This window comes from Pelobates fuscus, chromosome 4 (assembly GCF_036172605.1).
Source record: "Pelobates fuscus isolate aPelFus1 chromosome 4, aPelFus1.pri, whole genome shotgun sequence".
Taxonomy (NCBI): Eukaryota; Metazoa; Chordata; class Amphibia; order Anura; family Pelobatidae; genus Pelobates; species Pelobates fuscus.
This window is the reverse complement of record NC_086320.1, coordinates 375,607,418-375,620,811: the sequence shown is the minus strand read 5'-3', so window position 1 is coordinate 375,620,811 and position 13,394 is coordinate 375,607,418. Positions and strand designations below refer to the sequence as shown.

Below are 13,394 nucleotides of genomic sequence, written 5' to 3'. Positions count from 1 at the left end.
AGGGGTTAAATGAAAGTTAACGTTTTATATTTAACCAATAACCTGGCCAGCTGCTGACTGACTGTCACAGATTACCTGATTATTTTTCAAGCCTATTGTATGACGATGTAATGGGGTTTGTACGTCAATAAAGTAACTATGGAGAAGTGACAACGGAATTGCATTTTTTAAACAATTTAGGGAAGCTGGAGAAATGTTCCACTTTATCTATTTTGGCTCAGAATTTGTAAATTCCTTGGTATTTCTCCACAATTACCAGTCTAATGAGCAACTCAGGTGGGTCCTAATTAGGGATCAATTATTAAACTATCTCCAGGGAGCCAGCAGAATGGACAGAATTTCCAAATTACTCAATTAAAGTAAGTGATAGCATGAACAGGACTACAAGAAAATGGTAAAACACATTTTACACATTCGTGTATTTATCTGCATCTGCTGTTCTCATCTTCACCTTCTGAGTGAACACACAGAGAGCAATGCATGTGAGTGCATGCAATGCACTCTGGGAGAAGACACAGTGCATTGTGGGAACTGTATACTGCTGTTAGAAGACAATATTAAGTAAATCTGTAGCGTAATCTCCAATTTTGCCATTTTGCAGCATAATGCGTAGCTTAAAATACTGTCCAAACATTCGCCAAAGTTTTACCATCCACAACATGTGAACATATAAAAAAAAAAAAAAGTAAAAAAAAAAAAAAAAGACCATTGATTCAAATGTTGATAAAAACAACTAACATTTCTAATAAAATATGTCAGACTATAAAGAGAGCAAGCCCCTTCCCTTTATTTGTGGAAAGTTACAATGCAGTAGTCTGCAACAGAATAGCAAAAAGTCAAGGAACTATGGGAAAAGCATTTATAGGCGGTGGGGGGAGGGCAATCCATGGGCTACGAAGGTTGGCCATTACTGGCCCAGGCTAGGTGGAAATGGCATACAATCAGATGGTGAATTTAATGTCCTCTGCAACACATGCATTCCTCTCTATACTGAGGGGCAGCTCTGTCACGCAGAGAAACAGAGCCAGAGTTGCCTAGAGACCGTTTGAAATGTGAACTCGCTTTCTGTAAACATCCACCATTCTCCAACTGTTCCTCAATGAACGATACCAAATGACCCCCTCACCCCTCTCTTTGTACAGAATGCTTAGTAACATACAGGAAATAAAAATGCACGTGTGCGCACAACAATGCATGTTTTACCTTGTATGTGAACGCACACATGCATAAAGACAAACATACATACACACTTTAAGATAAGCAAAAAAGCAGAGTGACAACATTAAAAAAATCTAATATGCACAAAAATAGAAAGCACAGTACTTAGCATTTTCTCCTTTTTTTCTACTTCAATATATCAAAGTTCTCGCTGCATGTAGAGGAGGGAACTAGCTCTGTGGGTGCGACCGAAATAACCAAGACGGTTCATTGTCCTGCTCTACCCCAAGCCTGAGACGGATGCTGAACTAGGAGTGGGAACAGAAATCACAAAACAACTGTGATTCCACAGCGTGGTCTGGAGGGGCACTTCGATATTCCAGGCCAGTCCAGGGGAGATCTAGTTGTTGTTGGAGTTAATGCGGCCTGCGGGGAAGAGGGGTGGGGGTGGAGGCAGATGGTGTCCCGGCGGTGGCATGCCAAGGGGTAGAGAGTGGAGCAAAGGCAGAGACAATGGGTGCTGTGGCAAGGTTGGGGAAAGGCCTGGGCTTGACTGACCAGGTGAATTGCCGCTCTGGGAGGAAGCGGAGAGGCTAGCGGCAGTGCCAGGGCTACCGGGAGTTGGTGGATTGCCACCCTGGAAGCATTTTTCCCTGTGGGCCTTCAGCATGTTGGAAAAGCGGAATCTCTGGCCACACACGTTGCAAGGGTAGGGTTTCTCCCCGGTGTGCGTCCTGCGGTGGCGCTTCATATTAGGCCGACTGGTGAAACTCTTTCCACAGATCTCGCAGATGAATGGTTTCTCTCCTACAAGATTAGAAAGGACAGGGATGGGGCAGACACTGGTCACACGGAAGACTTGAACACAATACACAGAATCACATCCTGGGGATGTTTGTGTTTGCCCATCGCACAAAGCTTATATTACAAAGGGAAATTTTCATGCATTATATAATTTTTTAAACCCACAATCAAATTCATGGACTTTTTTTTGCAGTCCCCTTTCACACCCAAACTCCAGGAAAGCATGACCAGGGTACATAATTTAAGTGGGAATCCTCCTTTGTTTGTACAAGGGATCCCCCAAAGAATGTAACAATCTCAGGAGGCCCACAGTAAATACAAGACCGGATTAGCATGGTTGGGTTTTTGTTTGATGAAAATTTCCCTTTACATGATCACATCCTTTGCTACACATACTCCACCTCCACCAAAATAAAATAATAATAAAAAAACTCCACCAAAATAAAATAATAATAAAAAAAAAAAACAATCTGGAAAATGTGTAAGAGCAGTGTAATCCCAAACAGCACTGAAGGTATTGGCTGGAACAAAACAACATTATATATTTAGAAACAAACTTTGAGAGCTCCAACATTTATACTGGCCTCAGACATCGCAGAGCTTATTACCACAAGAACAAGCAGTCTCTATTTATAAATGGGAGCGTTTCTGCCGGGTGAGAGAGAGAGAGAGAGAGAGAGAGACACACGCACGCATGCACACACACAAACGGGCACGCAACGCTTTCTCTGTCCAGTTTCTTATCCTTCTCAACAAGGAAGAGATCATTGCGAATCCTTGGCATCCCACTGCTATCAGACAACCCTGTAATATGTCAAATAGGTGAGGAAGGCTGATATTACGGACAGTCACTGGCATACTGTGATATGCAAGAGCTGACTTCATTCATTTAATCCCATAACGAAATACAGACTATTCTTCGGGGTCTCACATTCAATCGTAAAATATTGTGTGCGGGTCTCCAGCTGGGTATCTGCGACTTGCTTTTGGAAGTGGGAGGCAGATACAAACTATCTTTGCACATTGTTTTTCTATTAAGAAAGAAAGAATTTGGCATCAGGCTAAAATAAATGTATCAAATAAACCCATGTTGGTGTAACTGTACCCAATGTTTGGGGGCATTATACCCACACAGAGGATTACATAAATTGCTGTTCAGGTGTAATAAAAGGGAAGGGTAAAAAGCCAATACGCAATGACCACCGTCACAATCTACGAATGTCTGCAACTCAAGCAGTACTAAAAGGTTGATGTAATAAAATCAATGGTGAGAAAGGATGACTTACTTAACTAAACCAAAGGTAATTTCTCCCCATGTTAACTCTCAAAACTAATTACACAGAGCAGACTATTCAACACTCAGAACATTACCTGCCTGCAAAGCTGGCTACCTTAAAGAGAGCTCTGCCACTCATTTCATTCAGCCAGCCATTGGGTGACAAAGGCTTCTTTCTTTAATAAAAACAACACAAAGAAAACCTGGCCATGTGGTAGGACACAGTTGTTGATGAATCACAACTCATTTCCCTCTCAGACAGACTCTGTTGGGAGATCTAGTGCAGCCAGAGGTCAAATGTAATGGACAAGCCAATACTGTTCTTCAGCGCTGACAGGGTATACAAATGCAATATGGATGATGGCCTATAGATGGAGCCAGTGAGTATATGAAAAAACAAACAAAAAAGGGCAGAATAGTGAGAATAAGCAGCAAAGGCTCACCAACTAAAGCACTGCACAGGAGCAGAGGGAAGTGAGTTTAAAATTAAGGATGAAGATGGCATTAATATCTTCTTTGGTTCTTTCTGGCATCTGTAGATTTTAAGGCCAGAGGAGTGAAGCAGGAGAGCAAATTGGGCCATGAGCAGGAAAAGCAATTCTGGTGCCGTGAGGGAGGGAAAGTTGGGAAAGGCAGGGAGCAGGGAGGGAAAGTTGGGAAAGGGCAGGGGCCGTGAGCGAGCAGGGAGGGAAAGTTGGGAAAGGGCAGGGGCCGTGAGGGAAAGTTGGGAAAGGGCAGGGGCCGTGAGCGAGCAGGGAGGGAAAGTTGGGAAAGGGCAGGGGCCGTGAGCGAGCAGGGAGGGAAAGGGCAGGGGCCGTGAGCGAGCAGGGAGGGAAAGGGCAGGGGCCGTGAGCGAGCAGGGAGGGAAAGGGCAGGGGCCGTGAGCGAGCAGGGAGGGAAAGGGCAGGGGCCGTGAGCGAGCAGGGAGGGAAAGGGCAGGGGCCGTGAGCGAGCAGGGAGGGAAAGGGCAGGGGCCGTGAGCGAGCAGGGAGGGAAAGGGCAGGGGCCGTGAGCGAGCAGGGAGGGAAAGGGCAGGGGCCGTGAGCGAGCAGGGAGGGAAAGGGCAGGGGCCGTGAGCGAGCAGGGAGGGAAAGGGCAGGGGCCGTGAGCGAGCAGGGAGGGAAAGGGCAGGGGCCGTGAGCGAGCAGGGAGGGAAAGGGCAGGGGCCGTGAGCGAGCAGGGAGGGAAAGGGCAGGGGCCGTGAGCGAGCAGGGAGGGAAAGGGCAGGGGCCGTGAGCGAGCAGGGAGGGAAAGTTGGGAAAGGGCAGGGGTCATGAGTAAGCAGGGTGGGAAAGTTGGGAAAGAGCAGGGGCCGTGAGTGAGCAGGGTGGGAAAGGGCAGAGTTGTGAGTGAGCAGGAAGGGCTGTGAGCAGGAGGATGTAGGATAGGAAGTAGCAAGATACAGGGAAGGAAGATATGGGTGGAGACTGACTGGACAGAAGGAATGTAAAAAAAAAACAATATTAAATGAATTTCCTTACTTTCCTTACCGGTATGGGTCTTCATATGTTCATCAAAATACTGTTTCATATTGAAATCTTTGCCGCACCATTGGCACATGAACTGCTTGTGTCCAATATGGATGCTCATGTGGGATCGTAGCTGGTATTTGTATTGAAAACGTTCATGGCAGTTCTACCGGAAGCAGAAAAAGAACATTATAAAAAGGTACAAGACATTACTCTTGGTGATCTCAGACCAAACCTATATTAAAACAGATAGTTCCCCAAAAGCAATCTGACACAGAGCTTTGCCAAGAACCCTTTGGGGAAAGGCCAAAGCAGCCTTCACGGAGGCTGGAAAATTTGTTCTTATGGGGACACAGACAAGACATTGAGTATTGATGGTAATTGAGGATTATTGTGTCTGATTCACTCAATACCCGACAGGCCAAAATAAAGATGTAATTAATGGGCAGGTCCATCCTCTTTTAAAGAAGGCAACAGAACTAGTCAATATGAGACAATGGAAGACAGTTTTCCATGTGTTATAAATAATGGAAACGGAAAGGCATTACTTTCACTATTCTATATATATATATATATATATATATATATATATATATTGAGATATATAGATATACTATATATATTATTGTATGCGGCAGTAATATCTGTGCTTAGTATTTTGAGATTTCTATGTTATTTTTCCCCCCTTTTAATTCTTCAATACACAGTACAGTAAACTGCACCGGTTGACAGATAAATATCTATTCACTGTAATCACTGCTAGAAACTTATAGATAACCCTATATTGATACACAGGTCATGTGACGCCAACGGTGGTTCCCATACTGCCACGCCAAGCGCTTGGTTAGGATAGCGAAAGCAGCAATCTCTGCAGCCACCACATGGCAGGAGACTGAAGCATAAGCATTCAATCTATATATTGTGCTAATGTTTTCGCAGTACATTTTGTAAGAATATTCCCAATACTAAATACATTTCTTGAAGGATCACAGATCTATTGACTTCCTGCAGCCAACAGTCCTCATCTTTTCCTCAGAGCCTCACCTCACACTTGAAAGGCTTCTCCCCAGAGTGCTGCAGCGAGTGGACCTTTAAAGACATACTCCGTTTAAACGACTTCCCGCATGTTTCACAAGTGAATGGCATGTCCTTTGTGTGTGCTGTCACAAAACAGACAGGGAAACATCAGACATCTCGATTCCTTGGTGGGATTATTACTCACCAGGTGAAGGTTTAATCATTAAACGGTTATAAATATAGAGTAAACAGACTGGCAAAATGTAAGCCAGAGTGGTAGAATAACTTAAAACATTTTTTTACAGCCCAGCCAAATATTGTAAGCTCTTAATTACCCTAAATTCACATCCCGGGCATGTCAAGCTGCACCAAGAAAACACAAAATAAAAGTTAAGCCAGACAATAACATGGGCCAGGCAGATTTTGTATTTAAAACCTATCAAAGATATCCACTTCCACATAAGTAAGATTCAAATCACCCCTGAATCTTGCACACTTTTTCAGGGTTCATGATTATTAAATACCCTGAGTCTTACTGCAGCTCATACAAACTTCAAAGTTAATGTTAAGCGTTCTCTTAGCTCAGCTGTAAAATTCTTTGCTTTACAGTTTGAATTTGTGGCAAATTACTACAAGTTTTCTTGTAGCGTTGCTTTAACCCCTTAAGGACACATGCTATGTGTGACATGTCATGATTCCCTTTTATTCCAGAAGTTTGGTCCTTAAGGGGTTAAATATGGTGCTATTAGACATTAAATCAGTGTGAGATTCATTGCAAATTGCTGCAAAACTTCTTCCTGTTCAGTGCATGATCCACTCACACACGTATTTGAACCTCTGAAGATGTATATTTGCAAAAAAACACAATTCCTCATTCTCAAGTAAATGCCCAATTACATTCTCGAATCCTGGGAGAGAAGTGGTGCTGCAGTGTTAGCATGTATGATCTATAAAATCCACACATCCGATTTCAAACAAAATGTGCAAAATGAATTTTAAAAGTCAGCATTAAAGTGTAAATGGCTGCTGTGTGGAATCAAAGAATTCTAACTTAATAAATATGCCTAGGGCAGCACAAAACCAGAATACACAACTGAAGGTAACTGGACAGAACCTTGATTAACCAATGAATTATGAGCTATGACTTGGCAATAAGTATGTACAGAGGGAGTATCAGATAGCTGAGCTGAAAGTGGCTCTGTCGAAAGGAAGAGAATAGGCAGCATAAAAAAAATGTAAAAAAAATAAAAGAAAGGTAAAAATTATGTCTAGCTATAACTTTGGGCACAGACCATCAATAGAGAGTTAAAATAACCTTTTTCTGTTTAATGCTTAGTGAAATTCTATGAGCTCCTCTGCTAATTACAGACTGATTGGCTGTTGCCATTACATGATCATTAAAGCTTAACACGGAGGGTTTGAAAACTGCGATTTCAAGATATGCATTTGCAAGATGGCTGCCTCCATGCTAAAACACAAAGATTTTTAACTGGTAATTTCACTTAAACCTGCTACAGCTTGGTGACATAAATATATCATCTATTGGCATCATTGTTTTAAATATTTGTGGAAATGAATTATTTGGGTGGCAGTGCCTCTAACCTCCCTGGCGGTCTGATTATGTCAGTATTTTTTTATGTTAAAGCAGTACATTGTTTTGTATGTAAAATTGTTGTTTCATATTGTAGGCTTGTAATTCTTAGGAATAACTGTCTTAAATCTGTCCAAACAAGAGTCTAGTAGACATCCCGGGTATGATAAAGTTTGAAACGCGTAATCATAAATTCTAATATAAATAGTTATAATGTATTACAATGTATTGTGTGAATGTGTACTAAAAAAAAAAAAAAAAAAAAGAAAGAAAGAAAAGAAAAGTATTCCCGCCTGGTTTTGCCAGGAGGCGCTCGCAGGGAAAGGGAGCACGACGATGAATGCTGGCATTGGGGGGGGGGGGAGGACACCAGGGTCTTGTAGGGAAAAGGCAAGTGATACTACAGTGTAATCCTGAGCGTGGCTCTGGGTTACTGCTTTTGGTACGCTCGGGATTACCGCAAGGGAGGGTAAGTTTCATCTTCCCATCTCACTAACAAGACATGTTGGAAATGGGCTAAAAAAAGAATACTGAATAAAGTAACTGGGTTTGGGATAAATCTGCGCTCTACGATCACTTACCAACCAGATGTTTTCGGACATGGGCCATGGTGTAAAATTTCTTTTCACAAATGTCACAGGAGAACTTTTTCTCTGCATAACCATGCACGATTTTATTGTGTTCATGGAGAGACCAAAGCTTCTTAAAAGTCTTCCCGCAAGTTAAACACTGTGAAGGAAGCAGACAGACGGTCGGTTAGTTACCATATTAACTTGGGACAAAAAAATAAAACCAACACAGATTTAGCGCCCGCCCTCCTCTTTTTATTCCAATGATTTTAACTTTGATTACATTTGCAAACTAAGAAGATAAATTGGAAAATGTACTAAGAAAAAAGATACAAAGATTTTTTTAAAACACATTATACAAAATCGAAGAATGTAAAAGCTAATTACCTGTCACAGGAAACTTGCACTCTGACTTTAAGGGTTTGTTTTAAATAACGGTGAGAGATATTTGCTATATATGAATACTGTAAACCCATTTATTGCTCTTCTGCAAAGCTTTTACGTAGAGTTAAATGGTTGGAAGTAAACGTCATGTACACAAAACTGGCTTGCAAAAAAGGTGCGTTTCTTTGCAAACCAGTTTTGTAAATTCAGAGTCACTGATTGGCTAAGCGCATAAGCTGGCAGCTCTCAGCCAATCAGCAGCGCCCCTGCTCTGGCAGCACAACGCGTTTTCGGAAGTAACAATTTCAGAAGCTGGGTGCTGTGTTGGGGGGAGCTGAGATCAGAGCTGCAGGCAACTTCAGGGTTAAACCATTTGTTTTGCAGCCTGGAGTGTTCCTTTAAATTCACATAAGAAAGAGTTTAATCAGAGCCTACTAGTGTATGGTGGACAACACAGTGTGCCGGTAGTTAAAGTGTACCTGTTATAGTATACACAACTTTATTTAGTTTAAAAGTACATTGTCCTCTTTAAACCTGCTTAAAGAGGACACTTGTTCACTCCAAATATAGTTTTTACTCAAATCTAATGCGCAACATTTTTGGGAAAATAAAGTTTCTAAAATTTGAATGCGCATTACATTTAACTTCTCTGCTAGATGCTTAAAGGACCACTCTAGGCACCCAGACCACTTCAGCTTAAAGGGACACTATAGTCACCTGCACAACTTTAGCTTAATGAAGCAGTTTTGGTGTATAGAACATGCCCCTGCAGCCTCACTGCTCATCCTCTGCCATTTAGGAGTTAAATCCCTTTGTTTATGAACCCTAGTCACACCTCCCCCTGCATGTGACTTGCACAGCCTTCCATAAACACTTCCTGTAAAGAGAGCCCTTTTTAGGCTTTCTTTATTGCAAGTTCTGTTTAATTAAGATTGTCTTATCCCCGGCTATGTTAATAGCTTGCTAGACCCTGCAAGAGCCTCCTGTATGTGATTAAAGTTCAATTTAGAGATTGAGATACAATTATTTAAGGTAAATTACATCTGTTTGAAAGTGAAACCAGTTTTTTTTTTTCATGCAGGCTCTGTCAATCATAGCCAGGGGAGGTGTGGCTAGGGCTGCATAAACAGAAACAAAGTGATTTAACTCCTAAATGACAGTGAATTGAGCAGTGAAATTGCAGGGGAATGATCTATACACTAAAACTGCTTTATTTAGCTAAAGTAATTTAGGTGACTATAGTGTTCCTTTAATGAAGTGGTCTGGGTGCCTGGTCCCTCTAGGATTAACCCTTTATTTTTTTTTTATAAACATAGCAGTTTCAGAGAAACTGCTATGTTTATACCGAGGGTTAATCCAGCCTCCAGAGCCTCTAGTGGCTGTCTCATTGACAGCCGCTAGAGGCGCTTGCGTGCTTCTCACTGTGAAAATCACAGTGAGAAGACGCCAGCGTCCATAGGAAAGCACTGTAACAGAAATTAACAAATGCTGTTGCAAAATGTTCAAGAATTAAAGGATTAAGCAAAATTCTGAAATATTTGAGTTCATCTCAATAAAGGGTCTGGATGCATTGATTGTCCTTTTAACTCTAATGTAAAACACTGCAGTTTATTTTATTTTTTTTAGGAACTGCAAAGTTTACATTTCATGGTTATGTCCACTTTAAGGGTCTGTCAGTATGACGATCACTAGAGGCACTTCTGCTGCACTGACCAAGTAAAACGCTCTTATTTGACATGGAAGCACCCATACGAAGGCCTTGATTCAATGTGCGTATGGTCATGCCCCTTCCGTGACGTTGTGGAAGAGAGTGGTAAGCAGCGCCGAGGAGCCTCGGCACCGGAAAACAGGGAACCAGGCTAAGAGTGGAGACAGGGACACTGACCTAAAATAGCAGAAAGTTGGGCTGAAATCTATGGGAATTTCCAAAAAAAAATTGTGTTCCTTGTGTATGTTAAAAGTGAAATCTATAAGGATTTCTAATTGCTGCACAGCTACACAAACTACATAGTATCAGTTTGCCAAACTAAATCCTGATTTAAATGAATACTACAGAGTTCGAAACAGAAACGTGTATTCCTAATGCTATAGGTTTCTGCTCACTATTTGTGTCCACTCCTACCATCCATGTGCAAACAAACAAAAAACAATGAAACAGAAAAATTCAGTGTGTCCATAAAGAGCCTAAAGATGCTAAATGTTGGTCCTGCAAAGACTGCAGAACCTCGTTCAGGAAGTCACTTTAGTGGCTGTCCGAGTTACATCATCTAGGGCACTTTCTCAGAAGGGAGGGACGAGCTATATGCTCCAGAAAGATTAAGCTGTAGTGATTCTGTGGAATATGCTGTCCCTTTAAATCTGGCAAAGTCTGTATGACTTGCAAACACATTGTGAGTCCATCCCACATAAAGAGATTATAGTGGTTAGATTGGATTTTACATTCTGCCCTGTATAACGTGAACTGCAACAATTACATGCAATGAACTGGGGTACAGGTGGTCCTCACTTTACGATGGCTCGCACTTACGATCAGCTCTCTGGCGGGGGGATTCAAGGGATTCCCCACAGTAGAGAGCTGGTCTATGTTCGGGGAATTTTCCCTAACATAGATTTGCGGGATTCCCTGCGCTATTGATCGGATCTATGCTCAAGGGAATCCACCCGAACGTAGACCTGCTCTCTTGCGCATGCTCCCATACCGACCAATTCGTTTAACAAATTACTATTACACACACAGTAAAGCTGGATATCAACACTTGCTGAACATTGTCACATTTTAGAATCTGATAATACTTCTGTTTTAACCCCTTAACTACTGTGAAATCTGTGTTTTGTGTTCTATAATGCGATGCATTTATTTTTCATGTCACTTTGCAGACTTAATATTTTGCTACAAAACTGACAAAATCATCAAATGTGTTACAGAATAATGGAGTTACTGGGACACCCCACTTTGTTATTTACAAAAAAGATTTCAATAGAAAATGGCACTTTTATAAATTAACCTTGTCACATCCACCCTCCCTGGCTTTCAGGCACCCGGTCATGTTACTTCCTGGTTTGGTTAGCTCAGTGGAGATAAACTCAATCTGCAGCAATTGTCCAGAGCACCTGCCTTGCAAAGACTTCTCATTGAGGTACATTAGGAAATCTGTGATTGGACAGCCACAGAAAGTCTGGGCGGGGTTAGACAGGGAGGGCTTGCAAAGGCTGCAGACAAGAGAACTGCAGGTTTTGCAAGATGTTTCTAGATATAGACCCAATGAACAAAATTCATCAATAAATGCATGCATGTTTTCATATGAGGTATATCTACTACACAGTGATTTATATTTAGTATTTTTATGTGTATTTGAAAAGGGACAGTAAGGTGGATTGCTGGTCGTTCCACGATAAATCGCTGAGCACACGTGGAGAGTTTCATTTCTTCACATCTAAAAACTATTTGAATTAATCTAAATGTGTAGCCATACTTCATAAACTGTAACATGGCCACATAACAGAGCCAGTGGCCATGTGTCAACACATTTTATCATTAGATTTTATTCTGTAAAAATAACCACAAGTATCCCACAGCTGCAGTGATGTTTGGGTTTGTGTCAGTTTTAGTGTGGCCCAACAGAATCCCTACAAATGTTACATCCTCTACATAACTATAGGACTTAAATAAGACCCAAGCCCTCTATGCATTATAGCTGTTCTACAACTCCTATAAACCTCAGCCAGCATCTCAATCTGATATAGTATATGATTTATATTGGGGGGGAGGGGGCTTGATATACAATTGGGATCTACCTATTATTGCGTTACAGAACAATGTCCTGGATCCAGAGATTTTATTACACTATGGCACCATATACGCTCACTAGACTTCAATTTAATTCTGTCTCACACGGATACGGAGCACTAAGGTACACAGTCAATTTAGCAAACACAATATTTGTAACCGATTTGTTTAGAATCCAAATAATGTACATGTGCACATTGATCTTAATTCACCATTTACTTAAATAAGTTCAGCAAAACAATCTTATTCAAAGTGTTTGGCCAAAATTAAGGGGATAAGAGCAAGTGTTAAAATGAATATGAGTCACACGGCTAGTAGCGAAAGTCCTTTGCTACGAGCCAGCATTAAAGGTTGCTTTCCATAGCAAACTCCAATGCCACCATGACCACTACATCTTTTAGAAGTGACCATGGTGATAGTCTGGATGTTCAGCGGTTCAAGAAGAAACTGTGCACATATAGAGATATTTATATTATTGACACAGTACTGCCAGGGGAAGCTTGACCTCCTCTCTCCCTGCACTGATATTTATCCTTATGTTTATAATTTTTAAATTCCCCTCCCTCAGTTCATGGCCCACCCAGCTCCCTTCTATCCCTGGCTGAGAGCGCGCTGAGCCGGTGAAACAGCATACATTGACGTCAATGGAGGCTTGGAGGGCAGTGTTTCACCTGAGGCTGGATTCCATGCAAGTTTTAATCTTAATTTGCAGTTTTATAAAGGGATCCCCAGTAAATGCCCAATAAGACATTCTAAACCACATACCATGATTTTATAAAAAGCCTTTTTATGGAGTTTTACATAAAAGATTCCAGTTCGAATTGAAATAAGGAAAATTCTATAATACAGAATTTAAATGTTTTAGGAATCACCTCAATATGACGTAATCCTCAGTAAATACTCTGTGCGCCTATCAAAGATATTTTCATTTTAAAAGATTAATATTTAAAAAGATGTGAAATTGTCCACGTGTATTACATAAACTTGGATTGGTCTGTGTTACAAAAGGGAAAACCTGAACATCTTATTTTGAGGCCATTTACAAGCCTGGAATGATTAGTGAGATTTCATAACATGGTGTTGATTAGATTGTACGTTCCAGCTTTAATTGTACGGACTGCTTTATGGTGACATCCATCTTCATTAGTCAAATGAATCCCCAGCGAGTAACAGTACCCCTTTGTCATTAAGGGGTTAAAGGTTATAATACATTAATAAAGGATTTGTCCGTTCTTAAAGTGAAAGAAGATTTAAGATCGGCATCGCCAACCATTAGTGACTGTTGAACAATTCTTACACTTTCCTATCTGAATAATAGGAATTAGAGGAAAACGTTTTG

General features: G+C 41.3%; 1 protein-coding gene across 2 annotated transcripts in view; it reads right to left on the bottom strand.

The window, feature by feature from the left end:
* Positions 1-767: 767 nt before the first annotated feature.
* Positions 768-13,394, bottom strand: part of ZBTB47 (zinc finger and BTB domain containing 47) — a 35,422-nt gene continuing 22,795 nt past the window's right edge. Inside the window, exons 3-6 of one of the 2 annotated variants that reach the window (XM_063452787.1) lie at positions 7,897-8,044; positions 5,752-5,867; positions 4,720-4,873; positions 768-1,965 (exon numbers count right to left, since the gene is read on the bottom strand). In XM_063452787.1, the coding sequence (XP_063308857.1) occupies positions 1,559-1,965; positions 4,720-4,873; positions 5,752-5,867; positions 7,897-8,044 (825 nt within the window). In that variant the 3' untranslated portion in view covers positions 768-1,558. The remainder of the gene's footprint in view (positions 1,966-4,719; positions 4,874-5,751; positions 5,868-7,896; positions 8,045-13,394) is intronic. The other variant, XM_063452788.1, reaches the window with a different exon arrangement.